A 20,193-nucleotide genomic window follows, 5' to 3' on the forward strand; every position below is an offset into this window, starting at 1 on the left:
GACTGAAAAGACAGGGCATTGTACTTTCTCATTTATTTTCTACATGTGAAAACAGTGTGATTCAATATTTTTATTGGACCCACTAGAGGTTAACTGTAGGTTATGGAAATAACAGGGTTGAGTGTTACTCAGTGACTATAAATGTGACTGATGTGTGTATTTAATTTGATATTTGTGCATTTTATGGGAATTTTAAAAATAAACACATAAAAAAAACTGCATTAGAAGCTTTTTAATTTTCATGGCATTGCACCTACAGGAGTCCCATGCTTGTACCAGGTGATGACAGGGGTCGGACTTCCTGTGGCATCACACACCAAGCTGGTGGGCTGGTTCAGGACCACAGACAGGTTGCCTGGCATGTCACTGTCCCGGAAACCTGGAGGAACTGTTGAAATGATGAATATATGTTAAAGATGTGTCGGAATTTAATGCTGCCATAGAAATATACTGATATGTCAACACATAATGTATTGAACAGGTCAATCACCATTAACTTTCAGCTGGTACTTTCTCACAGTGGACCCAGCATCATTGGCAGCTGTACAAACATACTCCCCATCATCCAGAGGTGAGACTGAGGCAAGAATCAGCAGCGTACCATCCTCCAGAATGGACACACCGGGTTCATTCCCAGTAAGTTCTTGACCATTACGTAACCAACGAATCACTGGTTTAGGAAAACCTGCCAAGAAATGAAGACAGACAAACTATTCAGAAACTATTTTAATCTTATTTATGAATTAAGCAAACTTAACATCTTACAGGTGACTTACAAAAACCTTACTTTTACATGAAAACTATAAGAAAATAAAAAGACATTTGACTTTTGCTGTTATAACACTCCATCAGCGAACTCCAGCAGCAGCAACAACAGACTGAACTTGGCGTTGATGGTCCACCCAGCTGCATTATAGGTAAGAAAATCACTGTGGAACAGATGTTAATATTATTTTTCTATTGTTTTAGTTATTCTAATTGTGATGTAGGACTTGTTTTGAATGGATTTGATCTTTTTTTTTTTTTTTTTTTTAAATTTTATTTTATGTGATTTTTCTTCTCTTATTATTGCTATTCGTGGTTTTAATTTTTAGTTTACTTAAAGTTGCTTTAAAGTACTTTATGTATAAAGTTGGGATGGATTTGGATTGAATGAGAAATACTGTCAGTTACACCAATGATAGATTTTTGTCTAGGTTACAAACAGGAAACCTAAAATCTGCGTAAGTAAGGCTTTTTAACATCTTAAGAGCATGTTCATATAGTAAAAAAAAAGTCTATTTAGCAAAATCTGAGTAATTGCAAAATCAGAAATGCACTTGATTACTTATAACACAGCAGCAGAGCTGCATTTAGTCCCACAAAACATGTTTTTTAATCGAACTGCAAGTTCTAAAATTACACATGGATCAAATATTTCTTCAGAAATACTGAGAGGAGCAGATAGTTCTGCACCTTTGGCAGGACAAGGAAAAGCAATGCGCTGGTTGGCAACTCGCTCTTGCAGGGGGCTGTTGAAGGGGGGCTCCAGTACTTCAACAACTGGGGGAACTGAAGAAAAAAAAAAACGCATAAGGACATATAATCAATGAAAAATGGCTGTAAATACACAAAATAATGCATTTCATATGTCACAGCTTGTCTTACACGATACCGAACCAGCTGACATTTAAATATACAGAACATTAAGTTTTGTTGAAATACATTTAAAATGTTGAAGTACTGATATTAACTTCTGGTAGACTATCAAACGTACGCATCAGTAGGAGACTTTCATCTTTTAATCTGATCGGAAACAAACCTTGGACGACAAGCGTAACGTGAGCATCGTCCCTGCCTGCTGGATTTGTGGCTGTGCACGTGTACGTTCCTTCATCTTCCAGTCCCACATTCTTCAGAGCCAGGCTACCATCAGGCAACACTGGGTAACTTTTATCCTCCTTGGTCCAGGTGACAGTCGGCTCTGGGATGCCTCTCACCACACAGAGCAGCTCCACGGGGTGACTCACCTGTACCTTCATTACTCTTGGGCCCGCCTGAATTCTAGGAGGTACTGCAGAACGAATAACAAGACTTATAAAGCTTGTCTATGCCTCACGTTATCTAACACACACAAATTTTTGCCTATAAAAATATCACAAACTGCATAATTAGTCAGCAGTTTTAGAAAACAGGAACTCATAAGTAACTTGTTAACAAATTTTTAGGGATTTGGGATCTTTGAAAACTTACCCAAAACACTCAGCTGCGTGGAAAGTGTCAGGTTACCAGCAATGTTGGAAGCAACACAAATATAAAGCCCACTGTCGGACACTCTGGTCTCCAAGATCTTCATAGACCCAGATGGTAGCTGTGTATGTCTGGGAGGAGTAAGGACAAAGCAAACTGCAACAAATTGAACTTTAAAGTCTGAACCTGGCTAATGATATTGCTGGCAATGGTGCCAAACAAAGGAAAGCTCACTCTCTCACACACTTATTGTTCCCACTCACTAAATTATTTAACTATGACTGTAAACATGTACCCCGGTAATTCGTAGTGATCCACCATCAACTATAATTACAGTCACTGTGGCAGCCGCACAGTAAATACAAGGATCACAGGGTAAAGTCTGATTACTCAGGCATCTTAGAAAACCGCAAATTATTCCCCGAGGTCATAAAAAATGACAAAGCACTGTCAACATAGATTTTCTTTAAGTCTGTGAGAATTAAAGGCTATTCTTCATCCCCAAGTTATGGCCATAACGTCATGCTTGCAGCTCATTTAAACCAGTCTGTGTGACCTTTGCAGGAAGGTCACACGCATGTGCACATTATCCTGCCAACTCTTCCTGCCAAACTTAACAAGAAAAGTCAGCTGCTCTGTCTCACAAGCTTGCATGTGATAACAGGTAGCTAATACTTCATCCAACCCCGGCTCTTGTAGTATTAGTTGCTTTCTAGAATAACTGGAAATTAATTGATTATTTTACCAATAAAAAAAATATGTATCATAATTAACATGCTTGTCTTTTCGATTTATACTCTACACCACAACATTTCTTTGGCATACCAGCATTTAAACTGTCAAAATATTTCTTAAGATGATGGGTTATAACTCGACTTGGTCATGTCATTAGACCACCATCCTTTCAACTACTTCAACCACTTCAACAAAATATAAAAGTATCTGAATGACAGAGGCTTTATTGTGAATTTGGCTACATAGATTCACAATCAAATTTTACTGTTTTCAAGAAATTTTGATAATAAATATGGTTTCAGTTTTAAGAGCTTTAATTGAATAAGATTTAGGACGAACAAACAGATACATGTTTAGAAGTCTGTATATAATAATAATGTTGTTTCCCTTGCAGCTTGTCCATCTGAAGGGGGTCGCCACAGCAAATCATTGCACTGGTGAACTGATGCAACTCTCTACATTTATCTAGGCTTGGGACTGGCCCTGAGAGAACAATTGTGTCCTCCTCGTGGCTGCAGCAGCACAGGGGAGCAGGACTACAGACCATCAGGCCACAAGAGAAGCGGCCCTACCACCTGAGCAACTGCCACCCCAATAACAAGATATTATATAGTACATGTGTCTTACCTGGGAGAGTAAGGAGAGATGAGCTGCTTCTCTTTCGCCCAGCTGATGGTTGGAGGTGGGATACTGTGGACTTCACAGGGCAAAACAGCATCTTGCCCTTCAATCACTGTCATCTTCACTGGTTCTACTGAGCCTCCAGCTCCTCCAGCAGCACCACCGGCACTGGGTCTGGGTCGGACTGGTTAAGCAAACACAGACTCAGATTTTATTGATTCCAAATAAGGTATTCCTTTTCAGCTGTTTCTTTTGGTGATGCTGAGATGCTGCCATATCATAAGGATTTGTTATCTTTTTTTACTGGAAGGTTTATCATGTTGTTTTGCTACATAGTTAACAGCTCTTTCCACTTCTGCAGATTCAAGTTTACAGAGGAGAAAAATGCACTAAAAGATTGGATGAGGTCATGAGGCGCTACATAACAAACCATCCAGATGGTATTTTATTGTAGCTGGTGAATTTACCCGACCAAACAAACCACAATTCCAGACTGTCTGCAATTTTGTTATACAAGCTTGTGTTGTGTAATGACAAATAAACTAAATCATATTGGCTGAAAAATCATAACAAGCTATCCACTAGAGAATAGTTTAGGATACAAAGATTAGCAAGCATGATCAATTTATGATGAAAGTAATCGAAAATAGAAGAGAAAATACAGGCAGCACACGATGTAGGCGTCCACAGCACATCATGTCCTGAAAAAGACGTAATTATTTAGTTTTACAAATCAATAACGTACTGTGGTGTGGTGAAATGCTACATTTATCCCATTTATTTTTCTTTTCACTTCACCAAGCCTCCATCTGACGAGATGTTTACCGTAGACTGTGAGCTGGACCCTTCTGGTTGCAGAGCCTGCAGCATTTGTAGCTGTGCAGATAAATTCTCCCGTCTCATTTCCAGAAGGAGAAGTGATGACGAGGCTGCCATCAGAATCCAGAGTGAAAGCTGGACCACCCAGGTTCAGCAGCTCTCCACCCTAAACAAATAAGTAACAGCAGGGAAAGGGCGTTTATTTCATTCAGTCAGTTTTATTAATACTGCCTTGGTGTTCAGGGGTGCTCAAATTTATGGTTTGAGTCTCTTCCATGCAAATGAATATTCAATCAAACAAAGCAAATGTTATGTTTCTACTTTAGGACTGTGTCATATCTGGGCTATCCTATTGGATCTGACATCGCCAGCCTTATTTGACTGATGTTAAGGAGAAGAAGAAAAAGTATCAGAGAGGAAAAAGAAAAAAATCGTGTCTGCAGATCTGGTGCAGAAGTTAGCAGGGTCTTGTTTCATATGTCCCAACTGTCCTGTTCACTTTAACAGTGAGGCCTTTACAACTCCAAGAAACTAGTTTTGAAAACGGAAAAGAGGCTGGCACAGTTCACAATTGCAAAATTGCTTAAAATTGCTTTACACTGATGCACACAAGTGCACATTTAAAAGCTTAACACACTGCATGCAATGGACACTGATTAAGCTGATTTGATTATGCAGCACATTAGCTACACATGCACATCCTCACACAGAGAACTGGGTATTTTTCAATTAAGTTTTTCATCAATCAAGCAAGACGTGAACCCAGAAGACATATCAGTCCTGACCTTTGAAACAAAACAGTAAGAAAAAGTTTTTCATCAAGAGCTCATCACTGTTAAAAACTCTAAACTATGTAAATACAACTACTGTTCTCCTGTAAAAAAAATACATTAGCTACATATCAGCATTGAGCCACATGTAATACATAGAAAAGTTACATATAATGACTAAAGAATTATATGCATATGCATGCTAATGCAAGTATGGGTTTTTGTATCAAGTTTTTGGAGCTATTGGCCTTTCAAAGATAATTTAATTGAATTTAATTTGGTGACAAATATTGTGGAGTGTCATCAGGAAATGTTTAAAATGGGATCCAACTTCCGTCTCTTGCTTGATTCACTTCCATCCTAAACCTCGCAGGATTTCCTTGCAACTATCACTCGCATAAAGATATTATATTGTTTAAAGCACCAAAGTGAAAGCAACAAATTTTTGGCATTTAAACACAGAGATAATGTTTGCACATACCTTGGTCCAAGTGATGTCAGGATTTGGTACACCGCTGGCACGGCATGGCAGAGATATAGTCGTTGCCTCGATAGTGCTAAATACCTGCGGGCCATACTGGATAGTAGGAATAACTGTAAACATGAGGATAAAACATTAATTAAATTTAACTTCTTTGTGTCTTTATCAAACATTTAATGATTCTACTGAATGCATTATGTAGACAGTACAGAAGCAACTTGGCGGTCTGAACTGAATCCACCAAAATCAAGAATAAATAAAGAACTATGAATAAAAAAGCAAACAAATTAATACACAGCTCAGTCAGGTCAACCCAGTCCTAACTTCTGGTAGTTAACAATGAGAGCTGTGTTGTTTAATAAATAAAATTCATTTATGTATTCTGTATATTTGACCTTAAAAGTGAGAAGGAGTTGCATGATGACACAATTAAGGATGTTTCGGACATAATCCGAGAAGAGCATGTTTTAAGAGCATGTTTTTCTCCAGCAGCAGCGGCTGTGGTGGAAGGTTAGTGGAATTTTAGCTGCGCCGATAACACTGCCTATATAAGTTGGTGAAATCTGGCAACATCTGACTGTAGTTTAAATGGAAACACATTTGTTGGCTTGCATTCATTGTGATTTAAGATCTGCCAAGCCTTACTCAGCAGTTGCTGGCTGTAAAGCAACCTCAAAGATAATCCTATTCAAGTGTTTGCAGACCTCTTTTCTCAGAGTGTGTCTGGACTCATCCCGGCAGAAAATGCTCAGGTGAAATGAATAATATTCTCAATGACACAATTCCAAAACCTTTCCAAGTTCCTGACTAGGACCACTGAGTTGAAACTGCAAATGTTTCTGCAAAAAGAGATTATGAGCCTTCAGCAACCTTATATATCAACTGCATGCCATTAACTGTTGATGTTAAATAATGTAAAATCACTGATGCTGCTCTTACTATGATCCTCAATGACAAAATAAAGCTTTATGGATTGTTTGTGTTAATGCAAATATAAAGTAAAATTATTTTCTACTCTTTTTGTACAAAATTCCAAAAGAAATATTCATACCATATGATTTGTCTGAACTTTAAATGTGGGATATCTAGTGACAGCCGCCAAGCAATGTGGCTCTCATCCCCCTCCACATGCAGATCCCAGCCTATTGCAGCTTCAGACCATGCAGAGAATGAGACGGGAAGTGTACGTCCGAAATGACACTGCTGATTGTTCTTTGTTGATTTATCCATTTGCTTTATAGTGTCGTGGAAATGGCAAAGTTATAACATTTGTCATATTCCTGTTGCATATATATATATATATATATATATATATATATATATATATATATATATATATATATATATATATATATATATATATATATATATATGTATATATATTTGTCTGCAGGGTGGTTACAGTACCGTGGACATTGACGGTGGTTGTTTGGTTTGTTGCCCCGACAACATTCTCAGCCAAACATGTGTAGTCGCCTGCATCATCCAGTCGAACTCTCTCAATGTGTAGACTGCCATCCCTCCTCACTGTTACATACTGGTCTGAGGTCACCTAACATATTGTGGTTTAAAAATGCTTAAATAAGTCCCAAGTTGCTTTCCTGCAAGAGATGGAAAATGTAAATTGTTCTCACCAGGCCATAGTTGTGTAGCCACTGTCTTTCAGGGAGCGGATTCCCAGCCAGCAGCACACAGGGAAGAGTTACCTGCTGATCCTCGATCACACTGAGCACAGCTGGACTCACCGCAATGACAGGTGAAACTGCAGATTGTACAAAGCTTTTGTAAATAATGCAAGAGTCTGATTGGACAATGACAAATTATTGAAAAAAAGATTAAGTAGAATCACATCAGTATCAGCAAAGAGAGATTTAAGTGCACTTTTTAAATTTTTATTGATGTCAATAAACAATTCAAATCTGGTCGCAAAGTAAACAATGAGTTTGTATAAATTTTCTGTTGTTACTCTAACTACTATATCCTTTCCTTTTTCACACATGCATATTTTTACACAGAACATACATAAACACGTATCAGCAAAATGTAACATCACATTTCATCTTAATGGTTTAGGTTGTTCCTGAAGACAATGGAACTTCTGGCGGATATGAAAGAAAATAGGATGTTGACCACCCTGACTGATATGAGGGAAGAAAAAACCTCTCACACACTTACACACACACAAGCACTCCGTACACCGATGCTCGCTTCCCAGTTATTGTCCAAATAAAACTACAGGACATCTGTCTCTGCACCAGGTTTGTGTGTCCTCTGAGGACGTGCTGTCAGTATGGAAATGGGCAGTAGGGAGGGTGACATGTCATCTGGGTGGGTCAGTACTGTCTAACCTTTGGCTCACATCTAAGGAATGATGTAATGATGTGAAGGTTGAAACAGAAGCACATTTGCACAGACGCAGACAGATATAGGAACTCAGCAGTCACGTATCTTGTCTTAGACAGCACGTTGGGCATGAAGAGGAAATATGATCCTAGAAATTATGACAACAAATCATGAGCAGGGTTTGTTTTGTCTTTGAAACGCAAAGGCTTTACAACACAAACAAGGTTATTAGTGCTATCTTAGCTGAGCTACACTTGCATATTCAAACCATATTGCAAACAAACCATTTTTAACAAAATAATCAATTCAAATTGACCTAATTTGCCAAAGTTCCTCTCAGTTCTGCTGAAAACTTTGATAGGCACTAAAATATTTGCAATTACACTAAAACTGAAGTCAGTACTGATGACTATAATGTGATCAAATTTGGCAAATATCCATTGAAAAGAAAAGCAGCTTTCTATAAACAAACAGCGTTTTGAGTTTATTCTATTTCCAAACTGGTAAAGGTTTTAATAGGTTTTCTACCAGAGAGTGGGAAATCCTAAAAATCTGGTTAACTTTGGCACAAACTCATGCAAACTCTGGTGTCATTTCATTGTGCCTTCAGATCTTTAAGTTTGCAATCATTTATTTAGACTCATCAGGGGTGTCAAGAATCGCATGTTTTTAATGTTCCCTTTTTAACACAACTGACTCAAATTATAAGCATTTTTTATTTTCTATTATTTTCATTTGAGCTTTTCATCAGTTCTCTGTAATGGCATTTTCACTCAGTGTGGATTCTATTGGAAAAAGTTTGGACCTTTTCACTGACATTTATAAACATGAGAGACAGAAGCAACAGAAAAATGTTGCAAGTCACATTGATGACTCTTCTGTACTGGTTGTTCTTGTTGAGACAGAAAAAGAGCATTGACTGGTCTTACCAAGTCCGGTAACAGTGATGCTGGCCTGGGTTTTGATCTTCCCAAAGTGGTTTTGAGCCTCACAGATATACACTCCTTCATCATCTACCCAAAGATCTGGCAAAAATAAGCAACATGAAAATGTGAACCAAGTATATTTTTCTGTTTAATCTTTATTTATATAACTGGCTAATAAACTTACTAATGATATGTAGCTCTCCCCTCCTCTGGGATATACTGCCATGTAAGCGCAGTCTGTTAAAAAGTGGGGAGCCATCTTCTCTCCTCCAAGTGACTTGTGGCTCAGGATGTCCTTGGACGTGACACAGCAGGGTCACATTGGAGCTGATGTCTGCTGCCACATCTGACGGCTCGCGAGTGAATTTGGGTGCAGCTAGAGTTGTCAAGGTGGATGACAAGTAATGACAGAGATGAAACGTTGGACAGCAGATGGAATTCATTTAGTGCTCACACAAGATTTATGGACCTTTAAGTGTTTATTGTTGCATTTGTTACGTTTGAACTATGGGTATGTGTCCCCATACATGCTAATGAATACAACTCTGTGTAAGTTTAAGCCAGACCTGTTGAATCGTTGCTCTGTTAAAGGCACCATTCATAAACGGCACAAAATGAGCCTTTGTATCATTACACACAGGCATCACACACATTATGGTTCATGGTTAACCAGTTAAGACATGAAGCAACCTTTGTAGATGGGCACTAACAAACCTATATGTTACAAAAAGTTTTAGTTCATCTACGATATTCACCTTAGGAATCATATTATTATGTATTTTCTGAAAGAAAGTTTTCTTTTACTCTCTCCACAAAGATGATACATGTAATTTATTCATATGTTAAGATAGAGAGGTATCTAACTATGAGCTTCAATTGCTTAAAGAATTTTGGGCTTCTGAACAGAATTATAAAAATTCTCAGGACTTCCTCGTGTGGCTGCAGATGGATATATTTTAACAGCCTGTGGTGATCTTAAAACAGCAAACGTGAGATGAAGCTGTAGTCATTTTATCATGCGAACAGGAGTTTGTGTAAATCTTACCTCCAACATCAAGGAAGATCTTTCCTGATGAGGTGCCAGCAGCATTGATGGCAACACAAGTGTAATCTCCAGCATCACTAATCTGGGCTTGCTTAGTGGTGAGTGTCCCTCCCCATCTGTCCACCTCTAAGAGGGGTGACGAATGCAGCTGAATGGTACCTGGTCAGAGCAAAAGGGGAAAGATGATCAGCTTGGTTCTGAAAATTAAATCTTTTAGTTTTGTGGGCACATTATAAAAAGATCATTCAGGCATTGTTTTCTAGATTCGTGTTGCGAACTTTTGAAGCATTTACTTAGCTCTGAAGGTGTTACCTTTGTACCACCAGATCTCAGGCTGAGGGACTCCAGATGCTGAACAGGTCATGGTGATGGTTTCTCCAATCTCCACAAGAACCTCACTTAAAGCTACTGTCACAACAGGAGATTCTAGGACAAAACATTATTGAAAGATCAGCACCCTAACAACACCACCGGCTAAAACTACATTTTGTATTAACAGAGTCTGAGCTTCTCACCAAGATATGTGAGGACGGAAGTCATTGTGTCAGTACCAGCCTGGTTGCTGGCCAAGCAGCCGTAAACTCCTTCATCCTTCCTCTCCATGTTTCTTATAACCAAAGTGCCATCAGGAGTCATCCTGTGTCTGAAAATGATGTGAGATGTACAGTTTAACATTATCCGTAACTGTTTTTGCTTGATCGGAGCACACATGTGAGGCAGGAGTCAACTGTGAGGGTCTCAGTGGGGGATGACTGGTTCTACCACTCAAGTCTGAAAAACATTTAATCTACGGATCGCTGTCTTTGTTCATCCTGACTGAGGCATTACATCATATAAAGCTACATTTTGAGGTTTAAGTAAATATATAGTTTTTCCCTTAAAACTAAGTTTGTTAAATTTGAATTACTGAACTTTTGGCATCTGTTTTGCATCCTTTCTTTTTGTCTCAGCTCTCTCCAGACAGCAAAAGTCAGTCCTATGTTGACCCTTTCTTTTCCTCTTTTCCTCTTGGGCTACTTTGCAAAATCAGCCACAGTGTATGTTCAAAACCACCAACATGTTGATGTCCAGTTGCATGTGTATGATGTGGGGCTGTAAAGCAAAATGCAGCTGACACATGAAACCCTGGACTGGAAAAAGAACTTGTGAGGTAGAGCTATTCAGTTTTGGGATGGTGCAGGGCAAGGGCACTTACAAGAATCTGCAAACTGATTATGAGTGTGCTATAAAAATGAATCAGAAGCACGTCATTTTAATGTTATAAACGTATGTAGAACTGATTTAAGATGTGCAATATGCAACTTTTTACTCGCTCCACAGCAATATTACTGGAGTTTGTTGTTTCATAGTTGCTCTAAAATCCACTCAGAATGTCATTTCACCCTGTGTAGGGACACTAAAGGCTAGTCTAGAGGGCCTTTCAGAAGTGGACTTTTCATCTCCAAACATGACTCTGTGGTAAACTGACACTACACAAGATGGAAAACACAGTTTCTTTGGATTTCACTTATTTTTTCACAGCCAGAAAAAACATTAAACCAACAAGCAAAACAATCCCTCAAATGCCTAAATTATGAAATTGTGAAAGGACGTGAACCCACCTGCTGGATGCCATGATAAACATATCATTGTGGGTCCAAACCCGGCTGGGTTGAGGAAAACCGCTGGCCGAGCACCGGATCCTCACATCATCCCCTTTCATAAAGGTCTGATTCCGCGGCTCCACTGAGACCCTGGGCACCGCTACAGGATAAGTTCCCAAAATAAATCTTTTGGTCATTGACTAGTTCAGTCTCAATGTAATTCAGTCATTCAGCTCTCTAAAGATTTATCAGTGAAAACTCTCTTCCATCCATTCATCCATTTTTTCTACTGCTGATTCAGGGTCGAGAGATAGAGGTAGCAACTAAAGCAGGGAAGCCCACACTTCCCTTTGCCCTGCCACCTTTTCCATCTAATATCACGAGGGATCCCTGGGTGTTCCCAGAAACGCATCAGCAGGGCGGTGTTACACTGCATTAGTGGATTATTCACCATGCATTTTAACTTTATTTCTTTTGGCTGGTGAACAAAAAGACTTATTCATAAAATCTGTTCAAACTGAAGACTTACCAACCATAAATGCATACATTCAGCATGTTTTCTGCAGTCTGTTCCTGCTGATGCTGAGCTATCTCCAGCACCTCTAACCACCCCAGTGTGAAACGAAGCTTGTAGAGAAAACAGTTTCAGAGTCTTCTCTATGTACACACTTCCAAAAGAATAAATTATAATCTATGTCCACCTATAATGTAGCCAGGAATTTAGGGATTTTCTTTGGGAATAGAATGGAAACGTATAATTTATTCTATAACATCTGTATGGGATAGTGTTAAGTCTCTCCAGGTCATACTGAAGAAAACGCTGTGATCAAGGTCAAGCAGTTACAAGTTTATAGGGTTAAAAAAGACAAACAGGTACAGTAGGTATGAAAGTATGAAGGTATGAAGGTATGAAGGTATGAACGTATGAACGTATGAACGTATGAAGGTATGAAGGTATGAAGGAATGAAGGAATGAAGGAATGCGTGGCGCTTCAGACAGGTGCTCACACTTCGGTCAGGAGAGATGTCACATTCTGACAAATTTACGGCACATTAACCAGATGCTGACAATAAATCAAAATCAGGCAATCCTCCTGCTATATCACAACTTTGACACAAAAAAAAAATTAGAAATTCCTCAGCTTGCCATCATATGAACCTTAATGTTCATGACAGCCGAGGCTAGGCGGAGTTGACTGTACAAAACAAGTCAAACAAGAGGGTGTCAGAACAACAGAACAACAGTTAAGCTATTTTTACATAGGTAACACCAGAAAAATGGGACAAATGATGTATTTAGCTAGTGCACTACTCATGTTAAACTAATGTATTCATTATTGCATGATCTATAATGGATTCCTTTTGCTTGTTTGTTCATACTGATCTGTATTCCTGCCATTACTTCACACTTAACATCAATTGATGCAATTTAACTCACTGTTTATTCATTCACTCATCTATGAGTCAGCATAGACAGACAGTTTAGACTAAAATATATCATTTAGTTTCATGCTATTAAAAGCTCAATTCAATATTTATTGATTTTTTTTTATAATCCACACTCAAAGAAAACATGACTTACTAGTTACTTCATAGTAAATTTGACATGGTTTTTGATGTAAAATTACTTTAGGTGATCATTTCACTAATGATGAAATCTCAATGAGAAGGGACTTACCTGTAGTGAATGCATTAATAATCATTAGGACATGACTTATCACCATGTGACTACATGCAGGAGCATCCTCATGTCAGTAAAGTAAACATAATGATATATTAATGAACGTGTGTATCCTATTGAGGCTGTATATTTCATTGGTTACACCTGGTATTTACTTTCTAATCATGTCAATATATGTATAACAGAATTAATATTAATCAATTGATGATCTTTTAAGTGTGAAGTAATCACGAGTCCACACTGAGATCAACCTTAATTCACGATAAGCAACAGGAATTCATTATAGATCCTGCGTTATTGAATGCATCAGTTCAGCATGAGTTACACATTAAGTATATAAATTGTCGCGTTATTGTAATCTGTTACTTTTACAGGTAAACCAGGTTTTCTCATCACAAGATGTTCTTCTCACAAGATCATCCTGAGGGAGACATTCATCCCATTTCAGATACAAATAGATTCCACAAACTTAACTCTGCAGCCTTATAATGCCGGCAAGTCTGTTTAGCCCTCATCTTCACCTGCTCCATCTTTCTTTTTTCTCCTCAACTCATCAGTCTTCACCGCCTCTCATGTGGCATCTTCCTCCAGTCTTGACTTTCTCTCTCACTCTCCTTAGCATTCCTCCTTTTCTTAGAGATAAATCAAATCAGCCTGTCTGATTAAAACAAAGTTGAAATATCACAACAATCAGCCCTGATCAAGAAAAACAAAAAAAACTTTTATAAGCTTTTGCAACCTCTTTTGTATCCTAGTTTGCACTGTAATAAACTCACAATTCACCAAATCTTAATGAATAACTAATAAGTAATAAATACACAGAACACTGCTGTATTTCGGATTAAAAGATGCTATTATTGGAGACAGAATCTCAACATCAGAGGTAACACATAAATAGACCTTTGGCCAGCTTAATATAGACATGTTGTCAATTTCATTGTGTTACATCCAAGAGGTGAAAGATGCCATCAGACCTGACAGACCTGACCTACTTCAAAGTTAGGGTAATCACTAGGATGGGACTGGCCAGGGGGTAATTAGGAAACCCCCAAGGCCTGCTAACAGCTGTTCAGGGTAAAAGAGAGATTGCGGCAAGAAAGGCTAAATCCAAAGAAGCTGGAAGAACTGAAGAAGGAAGAACAAACAGGTTGAAAACATTATTAGAAAAAAGAAGTACAAGTCAATCAACTGTTCGGGGAATTTTCACACAAAACTTAGGCTTCAGTGAGCAGCGTGTGGATTTCACATTTACTTCGTCTGAGACTGGAGATTTTATAGCAAAGTAAATACAGGATGTTCTGTTGGATAGTTTGGACCATGTAAAACAACGTTAAGTTCGTCTTTATGGCTCCTGAATTCACCACCAATTGATTCTGGCTGAGATTATGTGCTAATATCAGATTCTGGCTGCTGTAACGCATCCAGGATTCCTGGCTGATGCTCTACGACGGCCTGTCATCTGTAGAAAAAGAATGAGTCTCCCTGATTCAGAGTCAGCAAAGCGTCAGGAGCAGGACCGTCAGTGTTTCAGGGATAGCAAACGTGGTCATGCAGAAATCATTTTCAAACGTCTCATAAAGATTTAGAATTAAACAAAGAATTATGGGGACTGAGGGAGGAAAGTAAGTAAGAGGTATTTGGGATAGAAAATTATATTTTACAGAGCGGCTGTTTTTGGTAGGAGTTTAATTCCTTTTTAATGTAAATAAAGAATAAGTAGGCACACACATACAAAAATAACATTTCACACACGTAAGCACAAACTGCACACGCTACACATGAAAATCAAACATTAAAAGAAAAAAGAAAATGAGAAGCCAGAATTCTCATCTAATTTACACGACAGATTCAAATACAACACATTAAAAACACACTCCTCACCTTGCACGGTGAGATAGATCCGGTCTGCAGTTGCACCTCCTTCGTTTGCAGCGATGCAGTCGTACCAGCCAGAATGATCTGGCGTTACAGCGGACACCTGCAGCGAAAGGTTGGCCAGGATGTTTACCCGTGGATCCTGGCGGGCATCGTGGCCTCCTCGAAGCCAGGTGATGTTGAAACTGACAGTGCTAACAACGTGGCAGGTGAGGACGGCAGGTGAGCCAGGGGAGACGGTAACGTTACCCTGGACTGTGATGGCTGGAGGAGGCTCTTCAGTGTGAGAAGACAACAAAAGTTGTGGTTACTTTAATGTCAACATAAGGGATTTAATGCACCTACGCAGAATTTTAAGTCTCATTTGTTAGTTTGAGTTGATTAAGTTTTAATTTATTTGCAAATCAAGGGGACTTTTTATGAATTAGACATTAATATTGCACACTTTTATATTTATTTTATTTGCTCAGTTGCTGTGGGAGAATGGAAGCACTGTGTAAATGTGTGGAAATATGTGAAAATGAACTGATGTTCGCTGAACCACTATCTCACGATCTGAGCGTGATAATTCCTGGCATTGTCATCTTGGATTATGTTCATTTTGTCAGGGAAAATATCCACTGATGGAATTATAACCTGTTAACACGTATATTCAGGTTGTCGGCTTACTTCATTCTTTAGGCATAAAATGTTGCTGACTCTAGATCTGACACCAGATCATAGCACGACCCCCACCCCACAGGCTTGTGATGTTCCCACCCCCCAGGAACAGGGCAAATCCAATCTCATCAGACCACAGGACCTCCTTCTATTGCTCCATAGTCTATTCCTTATGCTTTCTTTTTTCCATTTAAACTTATTGATCACTGGTTTTTTTCAGGCTACACAACTGTTTTGTGCAATTAGAAATGCTATTAATTTCATTATTAAACATAGCCTTGAGTTCTACTATTGTTGTGGTTTTTATGTATCTATCTATCTATATATATATAGATATATATATATATATATATATATATATATATATATATATATATATATATATATATATATATATATATATATATATATATATATATATATATCTATATATATATATATCTATATATATATATATATATATATATATATATATATATATATATATATATATATATATATCTATATATATCTATATATATATATATATTTTTTTTTTTTTTTTAATTTATTTATTTATTTTTTATTTATATAATTTTTCTTTTTTTTTAGAATTAGATTTTTGCTTTGGTAATAATTTACTAAATATTCAAGAGATCACCGATCACAATCATTCTGCATTTATTCCAACCACATTTCTTCCCAAACTATGATGGTTCTCGTCTATACTTCTACTTTTTAACAACGTGTTGGACAGTTCTTTATTATGAACTGACTACTAAAACCCAATTTTAGTCGTTTCATCGATGTCTCCAGATGTTTTTATTGGCTGATGCATGCTGATAAACTGACCTTTCTGAAAGAGATGAACATTGTTTGCTCGACTGCAAGGTTTTTCTGACGTGATTGTTTAACAAATGAGAAGCTACTTACTGCATCAGTTAGAGCAAATTAACTCACCTGAATCATAATCATCCACACAGAAACGCTTTTCCTGTTTTTTAAATTTTTTTTAGAGTGGCAGTGTAAACATTTATGGTTGTCGTTCCATATAAACAAATAGAACTGAACTGAATTGAATCAAGACTTTGTTATGATATAAATAGCATTAACATTCAACAGCATTATGATTGAACCCATACAGCAAAAGAAATTCAACTGTATGGGTGTTTAATATATTTTCTGGCAACTCCATATGGGGCTGTCTAACTTTAATAAAAGTCATAATATGAACAAAAAAACTAATTTGTCAGAGAGGAAGATCTGTTGCTCGCATGCTCTTGTTTTTATCTATTTTTCTTAAAAATGTTTTTTTTTAAAAAAACTCATAACTTTGGTTTTTATGTATTGCCAGTCTTTCTTTTTGGGTTGTGTAGGGAAAAAAAAACAAGGGAAAAAGAAAGGGAAGATGAGGAAAAGGAAGGAAACAGGAGATTTCAACATTGCCCTTTGGGATTAGCATGACACAAATTTGGCAGGTGAGTGTGACTGTGTGTACACATGTGTGTGTATATTAAATGTATTTAATGAAGCGACCTGTCATACTGTTACATTAAACTGGTCCAAAAGCAGAGGGCGAGAAGAAACACTGAACTATGTCATTGTAAACAAAGCTGGAAAACTGCCTGGATCCCTCTTCCTTTCTTGTGTTTCACAAAATGACTCATTTGCTCTGTTATTCTCCTCTGGCTACCTTTCTGCTTGGCACTCTTCTTGTTGATGAAACTCCGGTAAATTCCATGGAGCAGAAAGTTTTTTGGAAAGCAAAGACAGGACAAAAAAACCCCTCCTGACTGCTCCTGGTGTGTCCTTTGTCGTCTCCCATAGCGGAAAAGTTTCTGACTGGAAAATGGATGTGCTGAAGAGTTTGGAAGGGATCTTTTTTAAACAAAGGTTTAACAGCATGATCACAAAATCACCAGACACCCAATTTATTATCCTGATTATGTTTTTCTGCATGAGCTGGTGAAGAGCTGTGAATAATAGTGTGAAGAGTAGTATCTTTAGTGCTATTTAAAGTCACCATCATGCAGTTTTCTCGTGGTGCACACTTTTAAACTTCTGTACAAATATTGACCTGTGCAACATCTGCAGTCCGATTTACAAATCTCCTATTCTACAGTCATTTGGCAAACGATTATATTCAAAGCTACTTCCATGTGATAAGCGATCATGTACCCAGCAATGAACCTAACATGCATGTCTTTGGATGGTGGGAGGTAGCTGGAGTTCCTGGCGAGAACCGATGCATACATAGGGAGAACATGCAAATGCCAAAAGCCACTGTTCAAACCTACCCCGGCCGAGGCTCGAACCAGCGAGCTTCTTGCTGTTTGGCCACTTTGCCGCCTTTCTTTCTCAAATATGATACCACATATTAAACCATGTGGCATGGATTACAATATTATGTTGCCAAATGTTCCATTAAGTTACAATAATTCTGCCTTTGTGCAATTTCTCGGCATTAGATCCACAATAAGAGACGTCAGACAGTAAAATCCTAACCGTTTCAATGGTCCCTTGGATTCCAACCATCTGTTCCTGTGTGTGTGTGTGTGTGTGTGTGTGTCTTGATGCACCATTTCACTTATAGTATGTTGTGTTTTTAATATGTGTGCGTCCTTTAAGTGGTATTTTCTAAACATGATACAGGACATTAAATATAGTGATGTTTTAAACCACTCATCGCTCTTCCAGCAGATCCATCACAGACCAATTACACTCACTGACAGTCTAATGCTTGCCAGCCTGCGTACTTTCCTGTCTAACAGCCCTGGCTCATTAAACACAGTGATGGAGAGCAGCTAACCATGGTTTGTTAACTAACAGGCAGCTCCCACCATGGGTTCGGGAGGCAGACTCCCTCCACACCTTTAAGATCGAGCTGAAAACCTTCCTTTTTTATGATTCTTATAGTTAGGATATGAGCATCTCCTGAGTTGGAGTCTGTATGTAATGGACCCAACTGTCCAGGTTTTGCTTTTTTCTCTCATAGTTATGGGTAGTCTAGCCAACCATCACTTATGTAGCAATGGGGATGTTACCTGATGCACTGAGAAGTACCTCGCTCCATTTCTCTAATTTATTAATGTATAAAATATGACAATATTGTCATCTCTAACTTTTTTTTTTTTTTTACCTTTTTTGTAAATTCATGAGTAATTCTGCTGGTTTCCTGTACCTTTACTCTACAAGGACAGTCTTATAATATCTGTTTACCTGACACATCCAGGAAGGTGCGAGCTCGTCCTGTTCCAGCACTGCTGATTGCAATGCATTCATAGTAGCCTTCATCCTTCAGCGTTACCTGGCTTATTTCCCATGATGCATCATCAGACTCACTGCAATCAAAAGAGGAATGGGGATGGGTGTGTATCTTGTGAATGTGTGAACATAACGTTGAATCCATTTGGTCTGTCAGTCTTTTTTTTTTTTTTTTTTTGATAAAATCCAGTAAGGTTCAGTCACATGTAAACTGTCATTGTAATAGTTCTCCCAATTACAAGCTTTTTGTGATATATTTTGTTACATTATTCTGACTTTTTATCAGCTGGGAATACATGGTTTAAAATCTGTAACAGATTTCATACACTGGATGCCAAAAAATAGCCCATTAAACGTTCTTCCAGAACTTGGTCAGCAGGAAAGCGATATGTTCACAAAGTCTAGCTGGTGAGACTTTTCTGAAATGATGTGTCGAAATGTTTGAAGGATGGCGAAGCTTAAACTCAAGTCATAAAAAGCCATAAAAATGCGTTAGCCTTGACATTTATCAGAAAGATAATCAAATGTGCATAATGTGGTATTTTGCTGAAATACAGAATGAAAACTTGGAAGCAGTAGCGTCTTTTCAGGAGCCCTTTAAACTCCTCCACAGTCCTCCTCACCTGAAGAGTTGGTCCACTCCAAGTTGTCTTCCATCCCGGCTGAAGCGCAGAGTGAAGGGTATCAAACTCTCGACCTGGCATCCAATAGCCCCTCTTTGGAGGTAGTAACCATTAGTGGTGGCTGGCATCACCACTTTGGGTGCATCTAAAAGGAATTTGTTGTTAACAGAACAGGACATTTACCCACTTGTGCAGTTTAAATAGCAACATAATTCGCAGTAGCTGGTATCTTCCGCTGCATGCAATCCACTCACTGGGTGTAATGCTGGAGAAAGAAACACTGGAGACTCTCTGGAACAGAAAACCATCCCGGTCGTATCCTGTCACCCGCAGGAAGAAAGCCTCTTTGGGTGGGATGAACTCTGTGATGTTCCAGAGGTTGTATAGCTGACGCTCGGGGTAGTAACGGATAGGCAAAGTCTTCATAACTTCACCTGTTATTGTAAGGAGTTCTAGCCTGTCAGGGCGAGCAGGAGGGGACAGTCCAGTGGTGTTCAGAAGGATGTGAGTAGGAATACCTGGAAAGTTTGGATTGAAAATCTGTATTTGTCATTGTCCA

At 38.3% G+C, this 20,193-nt stretch overlaps 1 protein-coding gene across 1 annotated transcript in view; it reads right to left on the bottom strand.

The window, feature by feature from the left end:
- hmcn1 (hemicentin 1) overlaps positions 1-20,193 on the bottom strand; it is a gene marked incomplete at its 5' end in the record, with an annotated part of 83,138 nt that overhangs the window by 38,213 nt on the left and 24,732 nt on the right. Inside the window, 20 exons of the mRNA XM_079244567.1 lie at positions 258-388; positions 491-685; positions 1,456-1,551; positions 1,802-2,053; positions 2,233-2,360; positions 3,592-3,769; positions 4,411-4,570; positions 5,656-5,768; positions 7,063-7,207; positions 7,290-7,417; positions 8,928-9,023; positions 9,109-9,300; positions 9,970-10,128; positions 10,282-10,395; positions 10,485-10,612; positions 11,571-11,712; positions 15,115-15,384; positions 18,967-19,088; positions 19,635-19,779; positions 19,889-20,152. Coding sequence (XP_079100693.1) covers positions 258-388; positions 491-685; positions 1,456-1,551; positions 1,802-2,053; positions 2,233-2,360; positions 3,592-3,769; positions 4,411-4,570; positions 5,656-5,768; positions 7,063-7,207; positions 7,290-7,417; positions 8,928-9,023; positions 9,109-9,300; positions 9,970-10,128; positions 10,282-10,395; positions 10,485-10,612; positions 11,571-11,712; positions 15,115-15,384; positions 18,967-19,088; positions 19,635-19,779; positions 19,889-20,152 — 3,158 coding nt within the window. The remainder of the gene's footprint in view (positions 1-257; positions 389-490; positions 686-1,455; positions 1,552-1,801; positions 2,054-2,232; positions 2,361-3,591; positions 3,770-4,410; positions 4,571-5,655; positions 5,769-7,062; positions 7,208-7,289; positions 7,418-8,927; positions 9,024-9,108; positions 9,301-9,969; positions 10,129-10,281; positions 10,396-10,484; positions 10,613-11,570; positions 11,713-15,114; positions 15,385-18,966; positions 19,089-19,634; positions 19,780-19,888; positions 20,153-20,193) is intronic.

This window comes from Telmatherina bonti (genome assembly GCF_933228915.1).
Source record: "Telmatherina bonti genome assembly, chromosome: 8".
Taxonomy (NCBI): Eukaryota; Metazoa; Chordata; class Actinopteri; order Atheriniformes; family Telmatherinidae; genus Telmatherina; species Telmatherina bonti.